The sequence below is a fragment of the Talpa occidentalis genome, unplaced genomic scaffold, assembly GCF_014898055.3.
Source record: "Talpa occidentalis isolate TD23 unplaced genomic scaffold, MPIMG_talOcc4v2.1 talOcc4.5, whole genome shotgun sequence".
Taxonomy (NCBI): domain Eukaryota; kingdom Metazoa; phylum Chordata; class Mammalia; order Eulipotyphla; family Talpidae; genus Talpa; species Talpa occidentalis.
Genome location: NW_023604861.1, coordinates 113,601,828 through 113,622,421, shown reverse-complemented (window position 1 = coordinate 113,622,421; position 20,594 = coordinate 113,601,828). Strand labels below are relative to the sequence as shown.

General features: G+C 43.6%; 1 protein-coding gene across 1 annotated transcript; it reads right to left on the bottom strand.

Moving 5' to 3' along the window:
• Positions 1 to 1,756: 1,756 nt before the first annotated feature.
• On the bottom strand, positions 1,757 to 20,366 carry ABCG5 (ATP binding cassette subfamily G member 5). The gene is made up of 13 exons (XM_037528966.2): positions 20,221 to 20,366; positions 19,454 to 19,575; positions 16,214 to 16,350; positions 16,039 to 16,137; positions 13,843 to 13,975; positions 12,617 to 12,756; positions 11,285 to 11,414; positions 10,580 to 10,793; positions 10,292 to 10,497; positions 9,193 to 9,331; positions 6,895 to 7,080; positions 3,019 to 3,131; positions 1,757 to 2,193 (listed from the first exon to the last, which is right to left on the bottom strand). The coding sequence occupies exons 1-13, from the start codon at positions 20,364 to 20,366 to the stop codon at positions 2,000 to 2,002; spliced, it is 1,959 nt and encodes a 652-aa protein (XP_037384863.1). The 3' UTR covers positions 1,757 to 1,999.
• Between the last annotated feature and the right edge of the window lie 228 nt (positions 20,367 to 20,594).

Below are 20,594 nucleotides of genomic sequence, written 5' to 3'. Positions count from 1 at the left end.
GGAGCAGACAGGTCCCTGCCTGAGTGTTGTGGAGAAAGAGTTTCCGTTAAACTAATCGTGAGTGCTTTGATCTAGGAAACATCAGTGACTTGGTGGGAAGAAACAACCTATTTTACAACAGTAATAGGAAGTTTTATTACATAATTTGATTTTCTTACACGTCACTGTCCATTTTTTATTTGAGATACAAACTGTCACATGTTGAAAGACTTGTGTTTTTCTAAAATGGTATCACTAACATTTAATAGCTCGAAGTCATGTGCTATGTCAATTTTCCAAATGTTTCTGAGCTAGAATGAAATTCATCTGCATATGAATAGTAGAAAATGTTCCCACTTACAATGTACACCCATATCTTTAGTAAGTTGAAATCTGTGATTTCAAAAGAGGTTCCTTTGGGACTCTCGTTGAACTACTTTAATAGATTATCGTCTCCAGAATTGTCTATAACTGATGTGACATATATAATCTGTAAGGCATTATGTAACTATTACACCATAATCATCAGTGTCAAAGAGCTTTTATAAAAATTGACAATACTATTCTGGTAATTTACCAGTGTCTCTAGATCTTTAAATACTCTTGTAAGAAATAGAATTTTACTGTGCTTTCCTTAATGAAATGATCTTTCCTACTCTAATGTAAGCCATTTCAAATGCTATAATTTATCATTCTTTACAAGTTAGGTCACAGAAACTGAACAAGTTCATTTACTGTCTAAGCTATTCTCACTCAGGGTTACTATGGTAACATTGAAGACAGTTTCATTTCTGACTTGTACATGAATTACTTGAAGATTGATCCAAAAGATAAGTCACTTAGTACAAAACTCATTATCAATAATCGATATGCATTATTTCACCCTTAATATAGGTGTCTGTATTTAACACCCACTCTTTCTTTTTACAATCCAAGAACATGAATTCCTAGTGTATAACCCTCTTCTTAGTGTAAATGTGTCAGCTGAGTATCTTTTCTATAGGGACTTTAAATATAGTTGCTCTCCAACCTTCAAGATATCATTTCTCACTTCTCTAGTTACATTTAATTTTACAAATAAATTAGACAAAAAGTAGAAAAATAGCAACTAATCTTTAAAGGGTTATCAGAGGTTTGTCTGGTGTTGTGTGTTCTCAGTTTAGCCCATTCCTACAGTTTTTCATTTCAACCCTCAAAAAAATCATGGGGTGCTCTTTATCAGTGTTCTCCACCATCCAACATCTACCCAACTACCTCTGGAGGCAATTAGGTTATTTAGACCCCTCATGTGGACACATAAATATGGATTTTAAAATGATCATCCTTACCTAATTCTGCATGATGTTTTGCTTCAATAAAACCCCCAACTCGGGGTCTCCCTCGTGGCACAGGTGGTTGAGCGCCGCACTGTGAAGCTGTCCACAGCCTCTGCTGCGCAGGTTCGATCCTGGCCAGCCAGCAGAATCCCACATGGTGGGGTAGACCTCTCCTGTCTCACCCTCTGTTCCCCTAAGCAGTGTATTTTGGTCACTCTGCCTGTTCTGTTCCCCGCTCTGTCTCTGGTGAATCCTCTCACCCTCCTGCGCATCTGGCCTGTACCCCAGTTCTTGTATAAATAAATAAAAAATCTATTAAAAAATATAAAAAACCCAACCCAACTCTCTTTTCTGTTATTTATAGTTAGTAATCATTCAAATGCTATTAAGTGTAAGCAAAACTTTTTAACTGACCTATTTTTCTGTGTCTAGAACAAAGAAAACAAACAATCACACCAGTCTCCCATAACTTTATGAGTTATTACTTACATTTTTGGACCAGTCACATTTCCAAATATCATCTCTCTACAAGGTGGAATAACAGTCAAAGCCTATGTAGACCCAAGGGGTACAAATGGAGTCTCTAGCTAAAAGGCTTAAAATGTTCTATCTAGAAAGAAACAGGTGGCCCTCTTATTTCAGACATTCAGAGCAGTCATGCACACCTAGGAGCTTCAGTTCCATTTTCATAGCAATGATTTTTACTACCTGCTAATGAGATAATCCCTTATTTTAAATACTACTATTCCTAGGATGACAAGAGCTGGGATAAATGAATACAAAATCAGAAAGTTTGCAGTGAACCTAGATGTTGCACCCGGGCAGATTCTTTCAATGAAGTCAGTTCCTTGAGTGGAGACACACAGTGAATTAGCTGTCACAGAGTCATTTGAGCTGCCTGCCAGGGAAAAGATTCACAATGTCAGAGATGGGAATTCCAGAAAATTTAGTTAACAAGTATTTACCAAATGCCCAACAGATGCACAACATTTACACGAAGGGCTAAGCACCCTGCTAACTAGACTTCTTCATAAAAGATATAGGACATTTTAGAGAGCTCAGATTTCATTATTAGGCAATATAACTGAGTTTTCTAGCCTTGGCTTCATTTGAAGGTGGAAATGGGTTTGTTTCCATTGGGGTATTTATTCATTACCAGAGCAGTGCTAAAAACCAAGACCACCTAGCCTTGACTATCTCAGGATACTGACATCAAAACCTAACAATCTGCCTTGTCTTTAGTTGTCTTTACAGACTGGCTCAGGATTCCACTGTCCAGAAGGATCTTGTTATATTCCCATTGCCCTTTAGTGTGCTGGGGGAACAGACTTTGGCGTTACCTAGCTATCCATTATGTACATTTGGGGGAACAAGAAACCACTGAAACCTGCTTCTGCCTATTCAGTAGATACAGAAATTGATTCCATCCAAAATATATTTGACTTTATCTGAGTGCACAGTAGGTCTTTCGTTTTCTGAAGACATCAGAGTGGCCTTGCAATACTGACCTTTGATAGGTGGCTATCAAAGAATATAAGATCACTACTTATATTCTTTCATTTTAAAAATCAGAGGAAATGTATAATGAAATAAATTTTGAATTTATTTCAAAATAAGGTTTTTGAGTGAGTATGACATAGCTTTTATTTTTAAAAAAAATCCCTCAGGAAATTGTTTCCTAAGAATAATATTTAAAAATAATATTCTAAAATAGAATACTTACCACAAGTGAAAGTCTGTCCATAGAATTCATTGACTATAAGAATCTCACAACAGTATTTTTGGAATGTAAAATAAGTGAAGATTTTAAAAGGAATAGGCATATCTTCTACATTTCTTTAAAAAAAAAAGAAAAAGAGAAATGAAATTCAATAGACTCTGGTAATAGTCCAGTCAAATGAAGAAAAAGGTAACCCTTACTGTATGTTTCCCCAACACAAACATCATTTTTCATCTCTCATTACAGAAATCATACTCACTATAAAAACCTTTAAACAATGCTGAGAAATATAAGAAAATATCGCTGACCAGAAATAACTATCGTTAACATTTTGGTGATGTATATAACATGTATATGTGTGTTTGTAAAATTTTTTACACGTAGAATTAAAACTCTTCATGCTTTTTCCCAACCAGATTCTTTTTTTCAATCACACATGTCTTAGACCAAGTCAGTAAGCATATAGCTCCCCATTATTTTAAATCACAACTCAGTGGTCCATGATATTAGAAAACTTAATTTAGCAATGCCCTGTTAATAGGTTGGTGTCTAATTTTTTTTTTGTAAGCACCATTAAGTGTTAAAAAACTTAATTTGATATCGGATGATTTCACTTACAGGAGGAATATAGGGGAACCAAATAAGACATCAGTGTAAAAAAATAGTAACAGTACAAAACACAACAAAACCAAACAAAAACAGACAATTATAAATCAGAGACATCCTGCAGGGGAGGAGGAGGGAGAGGGTTCAGAAGGAGGGAGAGAGGAGCACAGGGGACTGAGGTGATGGTGCACCGGTGCCTTGGGGAAGCAAATTCTATGGGGACTATACCTGGGGGGGGGGTGGGGAAGCAAATATTGTTTAAAAATGAATAATGATGTAAAAAATAAAAAATAGAGATTTGAGGATGCTCGTGTATGAAGTGATAACTAAACTATAATACAAGAAGGAAAGGGTGAATAGAGCAAACAGATATTCAATGAGAAAGTGAAATATGTCTCCTCTTGAATCTGTTTCTGGAGAACTTGTGGCCTCCTTAGTCCACTATATAGCTTCTATCATCAACAAATATGCAATGAATTCTTTGTATTTGCAAAACACTAGTTCTAGGCGCTTGAAGAACTCAAACAATATATCCTATCTCTAAAGAACTCACAATGTAGTTGGGGACAGAGAATATATGTCCTTGAAACTCTAAAAATACACATTGGTAAATACACAGTTCTAAGAAAGTACAAAAACCCAGTACCACATGTCCATGACAGTCCTGTCTTTAGTATTTATGGTTTCACCTACTCCCAAGTGACCCCCAAACTCCATGACTTTCCATTCCTTGCAATGTTCTAAGGCATTAAAGTTCATTGGCTACATTGAGAGACTGCTAACTGGAAAAGATAGGTAGGAATCCAGGGAGAAAACAAGGGGAGAGGACACTAGGTAGACAGAATGGAGATCAAGGGCTGCATGTGGGACGGAATGAACCAGAAAGGAAAAGAATCTGAAATGGAAGCAGTGGGAGGTGAGTTTGAATTGATAGCTGAGAACCAGCCATTTTGGGGCCTTGAGGTAGGTTGACAATTAAGGACTATGAGAAAGGTTATGTTGAAATCAGTGTTTCAAGAAAATTAATGTGACACCAGCAAGTAGGATGGACCAGAATAAGAACAGATGAAGAACTGCAAAAAAGCAGGAAGGCTACAGCAGAAAGTTCAGGTATGAGATGACACAGACCTGGAATAGGATGTTGGCCCAGGGAGGAGCACTCCCTAGCCATCTAGAGTGTCACCTCCCTGAGGTAAGAACTACTTGCCTTCATCTTGCACTGCACCACTCAAGGCGAAACAATAAAACTCCACTTGATTCGTGGTTTGACATCAAAAAAGAAAACCAGCAATCCAGGAAGAGAAAGTAATCATTCATTTATTCACTTAATTCAACAAACTCATTTTGCAAATCTGTTGAGGGCCTTGTGCTGGCTACTGAAACAAACAGTGATGGATAATACACAGCTGCTGCCCTCATGAGGCTGACTGTCAAAGAATGACTGTTACAGCAGCTGTGGATGATGGGCTCTGAGAGAAAACGGGAGAAAGGGAGAGCTTCCTGGCTAAGGGAACCCTGGGCCGGCTTTGTGCAGATGTCAGAGGGAGGCACAATCAGGGACAAACATCGAGAAAAACTAGGCTGAGTAGATATCTTTAAAGTGCCTTCAAAAGGGAGGACCTACACAAGTGTAAGTACTGACACGAGACTATATTGTTAGAAGGGAGAAATGCTTGTGTACTGTACTTCACGATAGTATGAGCTCATGTTTATTAAACATTACATTAAAAAGTCTGACAAGATATACAACCCAAATTTAACCTGGGTTGTGATACTTCAGTTAACTTTTACTTTCTTCTGTTAACTTTTACATTTCCCCCGCAAGAGTGTGCATTTCCATTTCTGTTTAAGGAGGTGGCAGCCCAAAGCACAAATGTTGCAGGCAGTTAGTCAGGAAGGATGATGACTTGAGGGATAAATATAAACTCTATTACTAGGAGGTTGATGTGGCCTTCAACAATGGAATTTCAGTTCAGTGTTGGGAGTGGAAGCCAGGCTAAGCCTGGGGACATTGAGATTTTGCAAAGAACCCAAGAGCATTTGGTGATAATTAACCACTGCCTCCCTTTTAAGAACAATTAGTCCCTTTTCTTAAAAACCAAATCCATGAAATAGTGCCAGACTGATCAGAGCACATATTGATTCAAATATGAAAAAGGAGAAGCTGCCCAAGGTTGGTGCGTACCCTGCTAGCTGGCTTGGTTGCAACCTTGGGATGGTGTGATTTGTGCATTTTTCATAGATGCTAACAATCCACCTAAGCAACGTAGATAAATACAATGCAGTGGTGTCATTGTGAAAAACAACAAAAACTCCCTGACTGATCAAAACCTAGCTCTCTTATATAAGTCACTGCAGCTTAGGAAGTGTTTTTACTTCAGAAGAGTTAAAAACACTTAGGAAGTGTTTTTACTTCATTCATTCCTCACAGTCCCAGAGGCAGTTATCCTCATCTTATAAGCAAAGACACAAATTTAGCTAGAAAAGCGACTTGCCCACGGTCATGTCTCAGCAAAGTGTTAGAGGGAGCCTGACTCCTAGGTCAGCTCTCCCTTTGGGAAGCAAAGTGCATCCTGAGTCTTCACAGTGGTGTGACTGGAGCAAAGTCAAGTCTGAGCTTAGTTTTCCTGCCTAAACATATAAGAGATGCTCCGTCATTTTTTGTTGTTGTTTATTTGATTTTTAGGTCAAAAAGCCTGTTTCACATTTCCTCAGGAATACATACTTATTAGATCCTACTCACATCCCCTGCCTAGGATCACTGTTACCCTTCTAAAATTCTCCACCCTTCCTGCTACAACTTTTTAAAAATGTGTGTGTGTGTGTTTTCTTGGTTATAAAATGATGGCTGTCCACTATAGAAAATTCACAAAATATGGTAAATATTAATAAAAATGAAATAAAATAGATGTCATCTGGAGATAATTACTATTAGCATTTGCTATGTATGTGTCCTTCTAGACATGATAACGTTCTTGAGCAGTCTTTTATCCTTGGCTCTTATCTTATTTTTCTTCCTTTGTAAAAATAAGTGGGAATTGAAAATACAACAGTTCCAGGGCAGAAATGAACTAAGTGCAAGCTATTTACCCTGTCATATAGGCTCTGAGAAATAATAATTAGTAAGCACTATAAATATTCCAGACTCTAAGGTGATACCTTTAACTGATATCACAGAACTCTCCTCTGGGATTCCTTATAACAGTCGCTATTAGGTGATCATTCAGAACACATCATGCCAAGGCATGTACAATTGGAATCAGCATATCTCACCTCATGAATCCAGATCCCACAAGCACTCCAGCAATGCACAGAAGAGCCACTACACTGTTGACCACGTTGGGGTTTTGGACCATACCAAGTAGCACAAGAGTTAGAAGTTCACCAATTAAGTGGGGGACAAACAGAGCAGCAGAGAAATATCCAAATCTGGCAACCTCAGGGTATAAGCCCAGAGTCCTGGAAAAACATGAAGTTTTCAGTTTCCTCTCCAAGGGTTAGCATTTAAGGGGGAAACCTTTAATGCTAAAACCTTAAAACCTCGTGTGCCTTCTACAAACAAATCCATGATAGTTAGTGGATGGGATGAGTTTTCTAGGCAAGTCTAATTTCCTTTTGTAGGGTCTTTTCAGAATAGCCAACAGTTGGAACCATTTATTACCTCAAGTTATTTTTGTTGGCTTCAATTCAATTGGAGCCAACTCCATTTATAACTTTTGTAACTCCATTTCTCATAGGGAAATAGTAAACCACTTAGTCAATGGTCACAACTAGCTGCAATTAGCAGTGTTGTTGAATACCCTCCATGACTATCCTCACTCTAGTTTGGTAGCCCTGCTCCTAGCTGCTAGCCTCCTCCCTGATGCTAAGGGCTCACCCGACCCGACTCTCAGCCCTGCTTTCTCTGAACTGCATCCCTGTTATGTGACATCACTGTCAGCATGAAGACTGTTCACTGCTTTCATCCTCAACCAGATTAGCCCTCTACCAACCCCTTCCCCTGGCTGGACCTTCAATCACGTCCCTTCCTTCTTACATTCCTTTCACAAAGTAGCACTTCCCCGATGACAGCAAGTCCTCAACAACCATTAGGCATGGCTGCTCTTTCTTCCATTTGTTTGATACCCGCCCCGCCCTACGCTCTTCAAGGCTAGGGTCTTGATGAACCATAATATCAGTGACGCCTAATTAGGTAACTTGGTCAATTCCAGGGACTCCATTCACCAAGTCTTGATCACTCATTGTCTTGCACTTAAATATTACTCAAAACTGTTTCACCTAAAAGATTTCAGATTCTAAAAATGCCCTCTCTGATCATGGCCTCTCTCCTGTCTCGGTGGGTGGGGGAGGGGGATCAAATTTAAAGCAGAATCCAATTCTGAGACTCCGCTGGTTAAGCAATCTTCAAAGTAATGCCTACAATGTGATCCTGGACCAGGCTGTGTAGAGAGATTCTAAACTCATGAGGTCTGAGATTTTCAGCCAACCTGGTTTTACTCAAAAATAATCAGATTTTTAAAATTTTCTCTTAGATCATTTGCCTGAATAAACAGGCCTGTCATTTACATCATGTATCAGGGATTCTGCATGTTGCCAAGTGTCAGAGAATATGGAGGCCTCGTCGCAGTAGCAAGGAGGGTGGCCCTGCCATGGCCCAGCAGAGAGAATCCACACTCCTGCTGACATGGAACAAACAACTCTGCCACTGTCACTCTCTAGAGTGACATCTACTTCACAGAACCTGCACTAAGAGCTTGCAGCTCTTCGTCTAGGAGCTTAAACTAATCTAGCCCTCCTTTATCTTTTACTTCTATGTCACTTAATTTATACAGATGATTCATATCACACATCATGGGTCTTCATGCTGGCTAAGGTTAGGAGCACCTGCATGTGGATCCAGTGGTCTGAGCAATGATAGTATCTCAAGAACTTCTCAAAGTTCTTTCTTGAGCTGATGGGCTGGGCACCTTTACAACCTAGTGAAGTCACTGAAGCCATCTTAAGCCATAAGGATGGGGGAAGACACACCTGTGACACCAAATCACACAAATATCTTAACATATTTAGATTTATGTTTCTTAAAAGCATTGTCTACAAGCACCAATCACACCTAACAGCATCAGGGATGCTTTGTGGTTTCCCCAGATCCTCTTCCCATAGTCACTGATTCCTCAGGGCCCCCTGACCCAGGCCAGCTGTGATGTCCCAGGTCTGTCCATGAACCTTATAGCAGCCAGAGGGCTGGTCATGCTTAGCTACCTGGGAGTAGTCCCTCACTGCCTCTGTACCTGTTCCAGCTACTTCAGTGCCCGCTTCTCAGGCAGGGCCTACCACGAATGTGGGACACACTATTCCCTGGCACAAAGACTCACACTAGTCTCTCATGCCCCATATGGTCAGTGGTTGGGTTCTTTTATTTCTCTTGAAGAACGGGACTTTGGAGATTGATGGGCAAAGACACACCCTTCAGAGCAAAGGGCAAGGAGTAGTGCACCCTATTGCTCTCCTATAAGTCCCACTGGCCATCTGGCACCCTCCGGGAGGCCTGGACACCCTTAAACACACCCTTACCAGTAGCATGCGCTGCTGAAAATCATGGTGGCAATGACGCTGAAGGGGAGGGCATGCAACACATAGGCCAACAGCATCTGCCACTTCTGGTAGAGGCCGTCCTGGCTCTCCTGGTCGCTGATGGCTCGCAGCACAGGAACTGGGCATGGAAGGCAGGTTTCAGAACAGTCAGTCACTGCACAGAGGGAGGTCTAGCCCAAGATGAACTGGAGGTCTGTCAGGGCTAAAGTGTGAGGCCGAGCTGGGGCTCCCTAGTCATGGAAAGAGGGGCCTGTCATCCATACAACAAGAAATATGTCCCACCCAGCAAATTCTACACTCTATCTGAATTACAACATAGTTGCAAAAGTTGCCCTAATTTATTTCCTGCTGTCTAAGTGGGAGGGAGGTGTGTCACCAATTCAAGAGAACACATGCAGATGGGGGACGAATGAGTGGTGTGAGGCGCTTAGCCCTCTTTGAGCAGGATGTTGGCCCCCACAGAAGCCTGTATGTTACTCTTGCTCCCAAAGGGTAGAAAAGCCTGGCAGACACAGAGGCTACCAGCCTCTCCATCTCTAGAACCAACTTGCAGAAGAAACGTCTTTCCTGCTTATGCCCTCAACCTAGTATGAAATTTTGGGAATCCCTCTAAACATCTTTTTCCTGCATATACTGCAACATCTGGACTCCCAGTGAGTTTGAAAATGAGGTACTGGCTCTCCCAAAGTATGTCCCCAAAAGAATTTTAACAGTGCAAAGTTGGCAAAGAATCCGGGCCCCCACAGGCTGCTCATCCTAATGGTCAAGATAGGAATCCAGGAATGATCTTTTGAAGAAAAACTCTTCCCAGACCCTACCCGATTAGCATCTCATAATTTTATGTTTACCTGCATCCTTCTAGAGACCCTCAGAGAGTTCCACCTAGCAAGCTAATTCACACAAAGGTGTCAGCAACGCAATACAGTGACCTTTCTCCAGAGAGAACTTAGAGAGGGCCAAGTTTAGCTCAGAGAAATAATCTTATAATGGTGGAATCTTGCAAGGTGCTGGGTGGACAGGGAGATATTCAGGGAGAAGGGAAGACCCCACTTTTGGACCTCCTGGGCATGGCACTTACACAGATTCACGCCGTTGAGCATGCCTGTATACGGGGTGGCCCCCACGAACTGGTACATGACACCCAGGCGGTCTTGGATAGCACCAGTTAGCACATCGTTCTGGACCCGCAGAAGGTAGAAAATGATGAACAAACCCATGATCAAATTCTGAACGAGACGCATAATCACTGCCAGCTTATTTCTCATTAAGTTCCTCGTCACTCTCCTAGAAGCAGAACATCCCTGTTTTAATTCCTTTTCTTTTACTGGTGGATGTCTGTCCACCTAAGATGGGGCATGGCTCTTACCTCAAGAGAACACACAGTTTAGAGAGAGCTCCAGGAGAATCTTTGGTCTTGAAAGGAATCATTGGTAATGTTTTCAGGTGTTTTGTTCTTTCAATACTCTCCAAGGTTTTGTGATAAATAGCTGATTCTTTGTAAGAAGCTCCAATCATCTGGACTCTTTTGCAGGTTTCTATTTCCCGTTCTTTGCTTTGGGTATCCACTGATGTCAAGTCCACTGAAAATTTTTCCCCAAGGAAATGACCCATGTGTTTTTAAATGCCCATATTCATAGATAAACACAGACACACACACACACACACACACACACACACACAATGGCTAATACTGTGTTTCATCATTGATTTAAGAGTAGCCATAAACCTCACCCCATCATAATAATACCATTGTTAATGCCCACCTATAAAACCAAAATATTTTAAAACTCCAGCAACACATGAGGGTCCCACTTGGGTTGTCTGTGGGAATTCAGACACTCGGTGAACTTTCCTCTGACAAAGTGCTCAATTTAGGAGAGATGCCCCTTCTCATTCTGATAAGTCACCTAAGGCATGTTAATTGACCTGGCCAGATTCACTCCTTGAAGAATAAAAACACCAACCAAGGGGAAAAATAAAACCCACAAGTGCTGGTGTCACCCAGGCAGAAATCTAAGATGATGAAGTTTAAAAAAACATTTATGTTAGGGAACATGAAAGAAAAACTTACTATAAAAGTCAAAGGGGTTTGAATGTTCAGGACAAGGGTAACCGCAGCCACTGAAGAAATCAAGCATTTCTACTGGTGCCCCGCAGAAAACCAGCTCTCCGCTGCTCAGAATGGCGATTTTGTCAAAGAGCTGATTAGACAACAGATGATGTTAGTGTATAAGCAGGCCATATGCCCGTAGGAATATAAGATTCCAAGCAGTCAGTCCTTTGGCCACATGGGCCATGCATATGTCCGTCCTGTATCCATAGGTGAGAAGGTGTGTCCCTGTTCTTTTCAGCCTGGTTTGCCACTCTGGATGGTGCTGCTTCCAAGTCTAAGAGCTGGATGATCAAATAGCATCAGGCACTCTCTAGTGCTTCCACAAGCACTGCATTCTCAGTTTGAAAAACTGCAGTGACTTCAATTTTAACATTGACAGGCTATGCTAGCCTGTGCACAGCGTCACATCAGGGGTAAAGGAGAACCACTGGATCTGATTAGGGGACATGGGTTTGAGTCCCAGCTGCATCACTCTGTGAGTGATCTTGGACAAAAAATTTTACATCTCAACTCCGCATCCATAAAAGACAAATAAAAGCTCCCTTAGGGCCTCCCCAGTGGCACAGCAGTTGAGCTCTGGGTTGTGAAGCTGCCCGCAGCCTCTGCAGCGCCGGTTCGATCCCTGGCTGCTCCCTGGCCACTGGAGGAGGGTCCCACATGGCGCGCAGACCTCTCCTGCCGCCCGCTGCTCCCCTCAGCAGTGTACCTTGGTCCTTCTGCCTGTTCTGCTCCCTGCTCTGGCTCTGGTGAATTCTCTCACCCTCCCGCGCTTCTGACTGTACCCAGTGCTTGTATAAATAAATAAATAAATCTTTTTTTTTTTTTTTTAAAAGCTCATATATTTAAAAAAAAAAGAAAAGAAAAAGAAAAAAAAAGCTCCCTTAAAGGTTTCTGGGAGGATAAAGTGAGGTTTTTGGAAGGAACTTCTATGATTTAGTGGAAGAATGTAGCCTTTGAAGCCAACTGGGCTGTAAGTACCAATTCCAGCTTTTACTACTGTGTGATATTGGCTCAAATTTGTATCATTTCTGCTTCACTCTTCTCTGTAAAGTGCTGATACCGACCTCCTAGGAATGTTGCACAGATTTACGATCTTAGTGTATCGAAGGCACTTGATACTTGGGAGGTGCTGAAAGACGTGATTGCTACCCTTTGCCCATCCCATATCAGGACCCATTGACGGCAGCTGCCCTGGTTTCACGGGTACTGATCTCTACCCCATGATCCTCAGCTCAACACACACATATCTCCACCCTTGATGAGCTGAGCAGAAGAAATTTGCCCTCTCACCTGGAATAGCTCAGAGCGGGGCTGGTGGATGGTGAGGATCACGATGCGGTCCCTGCGAGCCAGCTCTGCGAGGAGAACAACGATCTGATTTGCAGTCATGCAGTCCAGGCCTGTGGTTGGCTCGTCAAACAGCATGACCTCTGCAAAGGGTCAGATTCCAGAGTCACTGCCAAGCCTGGACTCTGTGCTTAAAATTCAGAATTCTGAATAATCCCTTATTGAGCTGCCTTGCCTCACCTAAACTGTGCACAGTGAGAGGCACATGCACGTAAACTGGCTTTCATCCTGACTCAGGAGAAAGAACCTGACCTGGGAAGGGCTCAACTCCAGTTCTGGAGTCCAGGAGCAGGAGAGCCCCCAGATCAGGCTTTCATGTGGTACTACGGACAGTTTGGGCTTCCTCCAGGGGACCCTAACAAGGAACAAGGGTTGGGAGGCTGGCACCAAGTTATTTTGTTCAAAAGGCTGAGAGGAGCCTAGTTAAAAAGACATGCATTTCAAATCTAGCATCTTCTACACTCTCAGGGTCTGTGCTCTGCTAAAAATGCTGACCTGTGAAACAAAGTCTAAGGGGGGACAGGTGTGTGGCTCTTAACAGGCTTAACTGTAGGTTATTTCTACCCAAGAGGTGGTGAGGGCTTTTAAAAGCATTCCTTTATATGCCTTCCAGTGAGCAGGCACCATCTGAAGTGCAGGCAGTCTTGCTCTACCCCCGCATGAAGAACATAACGGATTTATCATGTCCACAAGTAATGAGGTCTCTCCTATGGCAGGAGAATCACCAAACCAGGCAGGGGGCTCTAGGGATTGGTTAGCCCATCTTGATAATACCTCCCTCTAAAATGTATACTTTTCAGTGTTTCACTCAAAGTCTTACTTTAATTTCTGCCATTCCACAAATATTTCTAGAATTACCAAAATTTCCTGGCTTTCCACAGCAGACACAGAGGTACTACTCCAGCCAGAGGAGGGCCCAATATCATGTAAGACCCTAATTAAGCATTAAAACACAAATGCAGTGCTTCCAAATTCAAGAGCTGAGTTGTATGTGGGTCCTGGAATAGCATCAGGAACTGTGTGGTATTTCCCAAAAACTTGGGTCCCCTGTTTGAAAAACTTCAGTGACTTCAGTTCCACACAAACACCTTTTCAAATAGAGACTGTGATGAAAGGGCCTATGAAAGCTGCTCAGGAAGGAGCTTGTAGTAGTTCTGGGTCTCACTTACTGGGGTCCTGCAGGAGTTGGGCTGCGATGGAAACCCGGCGCCGCTCGCCGTTGGAAATACCCCCTAAGTTATAGTTGCCGATCAGTTGATCTGCCACATGGCTCAGACTCAGCTCTGCCATGACTGCTTCCACCTACAGGAGACACAAGGTCCGGGAAGGCTGGTCATTGAGGGTTGCAGTTCCAGTGCATGAGCTCAGAGTGGCGGGGGAGAGGCAAGACACCGCCCCTCAGTGCTCACCACACCCTGGGGAAAACAGCGTACTGCAATAAAACCCAATCTCCATCACATCACAATAGAATACATGCATCTGATTAAAATAAATAATATTAATTTTTTTAAGTCCTTAGAGCAACAGAAACCACTTATACCTGTTTCAGGAAAATTTGCAGGGGAAAAAAATGGAGTCTTCATTGAATTCTTATTTCAGATGCTACAGTTAATCCTGACCTTAAGGAAAAATCCCCCAAAGGCATATTTACAATATAACTTACTTTTTCAATGTCTGATTTTTGAATCTTCATTAAAATCAATGTATGTAAAAAAAAAAACAAAACACCAATTTGGTTTGGATTAAACCTGGTGTCTCTTGTGTAACCCAAGTCCTGGAGTCCCATGTGATCAGTCTTAGTGTGGTATTGCACCAAAGAAATAAAGCCCAACTATCAAACAAGTAACTGAAAATAACAATTTCTGTTTCAGTCTCTTTAAGGATTTTAAAAGAGACTTAGTTTATAACCTACAGCTGCATTTTTTAAAATGTCATTCTCTCAATTCTCCTGACTCTAGGTATATACCCTGCAACTCCCTCATTCTCAACTCGCCCACAATGACTGAAGAAAATTCTTCCCTTGTTCTCTAGCCCAGAGGCTGGTCTTTTTCCTTCCTCTCTGTCTTTCCTTCAATTGATCCCCTCTCCAGAGAAACTTCCATGATGTTGATGTCCGCCCCCGCCCCACCTTCCTGATGACCCTGCCTGCTTATCACCCTGTGGGAGAGCAAATGGAAAGAAACTGAGAACACTTATATATGGCAATGAATTTTTCTCCAGTACACATCTAATGAGATTTGTGTTAATTCTATAATGAAAAAAGGAAATAAAAGACTGAATTTAAAAATAACAAACTGGACTGGAGTAAAAGAGGGAGTGATATATGGAACAGAGTTCCAAAGGAGACAATGGTTGGGGTTAATAGCACAACTGAAAGCTGCTATTTTATCAGCGGTGCCTGATAAAAATAGGGCAGCTCATTGCTCTCTGGGCTCAGAAGGACAACTCCATTGGCGCTTCCATGGCACTAAAGAAAGGCCAGTCTCATAGCCTGAAATGCAGTTGGAAATTTGTGCCCCGAGAAGAACCTCACTAAGGCCTGAGAGTGGGGAAGCCCCAGAAGAAGAAATGCCTGCTCCCTGGCCGCTCTGAGAGCCTAATTCCAGGGAATTGTGCTTGCTTGGCAGGTAGTATCTCTAATCTTCCTCAGTTCCCAGTCTAGCAAAAATGAGACAGTCTTTCCTGGCAAGGTCCCTGTGAGTTTACCTGTGGCTACCTCTAAATTGGGTGCATATAAAGAAACTGTCAGAACCTTAAAAGAGTTGACAATTTAATAGTTCCTTTCCTCACTAGCCTAACCCAGTTTGGATGAGGCACATTCAAGACACCTCAAAGAAAGTTGAGAAAAATTTCAACAGAGCTGCAGGGTGAAGCACAGAGGGAAGCAACCCTATCTGTTCAATCACAGAGCTCACCTGGAACAGAAAAGCGTGCAAGCCACATGAGAACTCAAATATTTTAGTAGCTACATTTTAGGACATGGGAAAAACAGGAGAGAATAATTTTAATAATTTATTTAATCCAATACACCCCAAAATATTACCTTTTCAACCTATAAGCAAGAGTTGAAGAACTATTAGTGAGATCGTTGACGGTTGTTTTATCAGACAAAATATCGAAAATCTGGGGTGTGTTTCACATCTGGTTGAGGATGGCCCACTCGCCAAGTGCCCAAAGCCTCCAGAGACCAGTGGCTGCCATACTGGACTGTGCAGGTGTAGACTCTAAAGCGGAGGCGTGAAGGGGAAGCATGGGCAGTGGAGGCAAGCGGAGAAGGGACGTGGAACCATTGGGGTGACCCTGCTTGGGGGCAGGAGCACCCTGGAGCTCAGCCCAGGGCCGCAGGGAGGACCTGCGGGACCCACCTTCTTCTGGAGGAAGCCCGAGGAGCCGCTGCGGATGGCCATCCGGGCCGTGTAGAGCAGCGTCTCGCGCACGGTGAGGCTGCTCAGCAGAGTGTCGCTCTGCGGGAGAGGGAGGCGTCAGCGGCGCCTAGGCCGGCTGCCCAGGCTGGCAGGGCCGGGCCGGGGACGCGCCCACCTGCAGCACGTAGGAGAAGCAGTCCTGGAACTGGTCGCGGTGCAGCGCGCGGCCGTTCACATACACCTCGCCCAGGAGGGTCCCCGTGCGCCGCAGCCTCCCGGACATGGCGTCCAGCAGCGTGGTTTTCCCCGAGCCTGGGAGGCGAGAAGAGAAGGGGGAATCCCTCCGGGAGGCATTGCTGGAATGTCCCAAGTCCCTGCGTGCACCCTCGTCCCGACCTGACTCGCATTATCTTTGGTCACGTGGTCAAACTTGAAGGCCAAGACTTTTCTCTTGTCCAAGCCAGGACTGGAGGGGCTTTGTTTACCTGTTTGCTTTGAAAGCTGTTTCTGGTTGACGGCAAGAAAATATAGGATCAGGGCCTCCCCGGTGGTGCAGCGGATGGAGCACAGCGCTGTGAAGCTGGCCACAGCCTCTGTAGCGCGGGTTCGATTCCCAGCCGACCAGGGAGATTCCCACAAGGCGCAGCAGACCTCGCCTGACTCGCCCTCTGCTCCCCTCAGCAGTGTCTTCGGTCTGTCTAACTGTTCTGTTCCCCACTCTGTCTCTGGTGAATCCTCTCACCCTCTGTGTCTCTGGCCTGAACCCCAGCTATTGTATAAATTAAAAATAAATCTTAAAAAGAAAATATAGGATCAGAATAAAAAGAAACACTGGATCTAGGAGTTCTGAGTTTCTTTTTGTGGCCGGTGAGGATGACTGCAAGTTCCCAGATGTGGAACACTGACCACCAGCTACATCAGCATCACCACCACCAGCATGTTGGAAGGCAGATATCAGCTCTGGCCCACATTACTGAATCACATTATACTGATTTTAACAACATCCTGGGTCATCCTTTGCACTTCAGAGTTTGAAAAACACTACTTGAGGGAGTCCTTTGGTAAAGCCAAATAGGTCTCAGGCTGGGCTGAGAGCCCAGCTGGTTGTCATGAACTTCCCACTGAGAAGTTGTGGGGAACTAGTTGCGCCCTGTTGAAGTGACTGGAGGGAGATGTTCCCCTGGTTTGATATTTCCCAGGTGGGAGGTTAGGTGATAAGTACAGGATAAGAAGGCTGCTGGCCCTTCCCTTTCACACTGGACACAGTTTAACACCATCCAGAGGGTTAATGAGACAGGACAGGCATCACCAAGTGTTTCTTATTAAAGGCTGCTACACAGTTAGAATTAATGATGGAGGAAATAGACAGGAAGTTCTGAAGCCTCTGAGAACATAATAAAATTTATTAAGCATGTGATGACTTTTATAAAACCAAGAAACTATGTGTTTTTCTGATGAGTACAAAGATGAATAAACTAATCCCCAGTCACAGCTGTCTTCTCTAACCCATGACTGACAAAACAGAATTAGCCCCAGTGTGTTCTAATAGAGGTCAGGGTAGGGAAGAGAGGAGACTGACTGTAAAGAAATGAAATGTGACTTCACAATGTGCCCTGAAATATCCCAGTCAGGACACCAAGCCTTGTGTGGTTCTTCTAAGAGCCTCTCTAGCCTTACATTTTAGGGATCTAATATTAGGAGCAGGATCAAGCTGCTGACAGCTTAAGCTGTCCTGTCCTAAGCTGACAGAAGTGCCAAATATTCCATAGATTCCCATCCTACTGTTAGGGGGAAAAGGATGTCCCAAAGCTAATTCCATACAGGCTTTGGAACACTACCACTACATCAAAACTGGCCTCCCCTGCCAAATCCACTGGGTCCTTCCCTGTATGCTGTTTGATCTCTCAGCATCTGATGCTCCAATATATGATACTGGAACAGCTGATACATCCACTATAACCTCCTGAGACTTCAGACAGAACTACCCAAACAAGCCGCTTCCAGATTTCTAATTCATAGAAAACTAAGAGGAATTAATGTGTCCTATTATTTTAAGTCACTTAGTTTAGGTATTCTTTTTTAAAACATTGAAAATAGGCCTTCCTGGTGGCACAAGGGATTAAGCACTGCGAAGCTATCGCCAGCCACAGAAGCATGAGTTCAATCCCTGGCCAGGGAGCTGACCCACAAAGTACAGCAGAACCCTCCTGTCTCTCCTGCTGCTCCCCTCAGCATTGTATGTTCTGCTCCCCACTCTGTCTCTGGTGAATCCTCTCACCCCTTCCCCACACCTCTGGCCTATGTTCCAACTCTTGTATGCATAAATAAATAAATCTTTAAAAAAATAAAAGATTGAAAATAGGTAACTAATACAGCCTTTTGTGAACATGTGTCAAATATTTATTAACTCATTAATGAAGGAACCAACAGCATGACAAAGCTCATCCAAAAAAAGATACAAGAAATGAAAATGTGAGTGAGGAAAAGAAGATTGGAATAAGTTGTAAAATTAGACATAAAAATGGTTACTGTCACAGGATATGATCCAAGGATACAGGTAACAAAAGAAAAATTGACAAATTGGACTTCATGAAAAAAATTTTTAATTTGTGCATCAAAAGACACTATGCACAATGTAAAAAGGCAGCCCATAGCATGGGAGAAAGTATTTGCATATTATATATCTGATAAGAGATTGATCTCCAGAATATATAAGCACTTCTAAAACTCAACAACATAAAATAAATAGCCTGGTTCAAAACTGGGTAAAGGACTTGAATAGACTTTCCACAAAGAGCTGCTTCCCAGGCAGCTACACACTCCCTGGAGGCTATAGCAACCCCCCACCTTCAACCCCCAACCTTCCCCAGGCAAGGTGAAGACTAACACTGAATTCAGGTCAAATGTCTAACCCCAAAGAAAGAGGAAAAAGATGCAGAGCCCAGGAGATAGGCCCCATTGAATCAGTAACATTTAATTCCTTAAAAAAAAAATCTGACCCATAGTATCTTGTTAAGATTTTATAAAGCCAGATACTAATACCTGAACATTATTTTATTCTCTATTCTTTCATGTATGGTTAAAATACATCACACAAAAAAGAAGCAATGAATGGGGGTCATCTTTGTTTTTGTTTAATTCCCTTTCCTGTCTCAGCGGCGTGCAGACCAGAGAGTTTGCTTTGTTTGCCAAGCACCCGGGCTGCTTGGCTCTGCACTAAGTGACTGAAATGTGATAACTTACTTGACAGACAGGGGTGTAAGCTCTTTCAGGGCTCATTCTAGATACTTTGCATTGCATTTATAGCCATGATTAGATTTTATCCCAATATCTCCCTTGTGGCCTCTTACTACAACTTAAACCTGTTTCTTGCAGGTAGTGTTTTAAAGTGTGGGACACTCCTTCCCAGACTTACCTGAGCTCCCCAAGATGCACATGACCTGGCCGCTCTCGATGTACAAGGAGACATCTTTGAGGATCTGCCTGTTCCAACGTTGCCCGCAAGAGGCGAAGTCCCACCAAGGCCCAACATGATGGCTTTAAAGGGGAAAGGCAGCGTGGGGTCCTGGAAGGAGCCAGCCCCACGCCCCCCAGCACTGCTTCCCATCATTTCTTGACAACTTCCTAAATGTTATTTAGCCTCAGTGTCCTCCTATGTAGACACTGGCGGGCAGTGACTAAAGAAGAACATTTATGTGAAGTGCCTGCCTGGCCCTGCTGCGCACTCCAGCTCTCCAGCTGGGGGAGAGGTGACACCCAGGACACTGTTTATTCCTTCCAGGGACCCCTCATTCCTTCACCTGGCCCCATTATACCTTGAGTTCCTACATCCCCCTTCCCTAAGCCCTAGCACCCCCATAGGGTGGTGTGGACAGGAGAGACACAATGGGAAGGAGAGGAAAGGAACGCAAAACAGGGACTGAGCAGAGCACTGGCTATCACAGCTTCCAGGTCGGTGTGGCCGGGAGGAGGGGCCATTCACCACTGCAGCCCTTCCCCCTCTTCCTTCCACCTCCCTCCGCTAAAGAAGGAGCTCAAAATCTCCATGCATGTCCCCCATTAGTGAGAAAAGCCAGCAGAGGGGGTGAGAGGCCCACTTACCTTGGGCGGACCAGGCCTGTCCCTGACCATAGCTCAAAGCCCAAGTTTCAAGCTCGCAGCAAGGGAAAGAATCTCACTTACCTGACACTGTAAGAGGCATGCAGGATGCCTAGGCTGTGTCTGGACTTTGAAGCTTCTTCAGGGACCTCCTCTGGGGATTGCTGGGAGCCTCTGTTGATTGAGTGTCTCCAGGACCCCCCCGGGGTCAAAGCTGGGAGTTCACTCATGACCAATAGGCAGCAAAGCCTGGCAAAATTTCTGCTCGTCTGACTTTCCCAGCGTGGTCTCAGCTGAGAAGGCAGTGGCCAACTGCCCCACCTGCTCCTCGCCTGGCCAGACAGTCCTTCCTCGGGCCTTTCCAGCAACAGGACAGGAGTTTGGCCAGCAGTGCCATTATCTGATGTACCTTTAGCCAGAGTGTGTGTATTACCTTGGCTGTGGGCAGAACACACAGC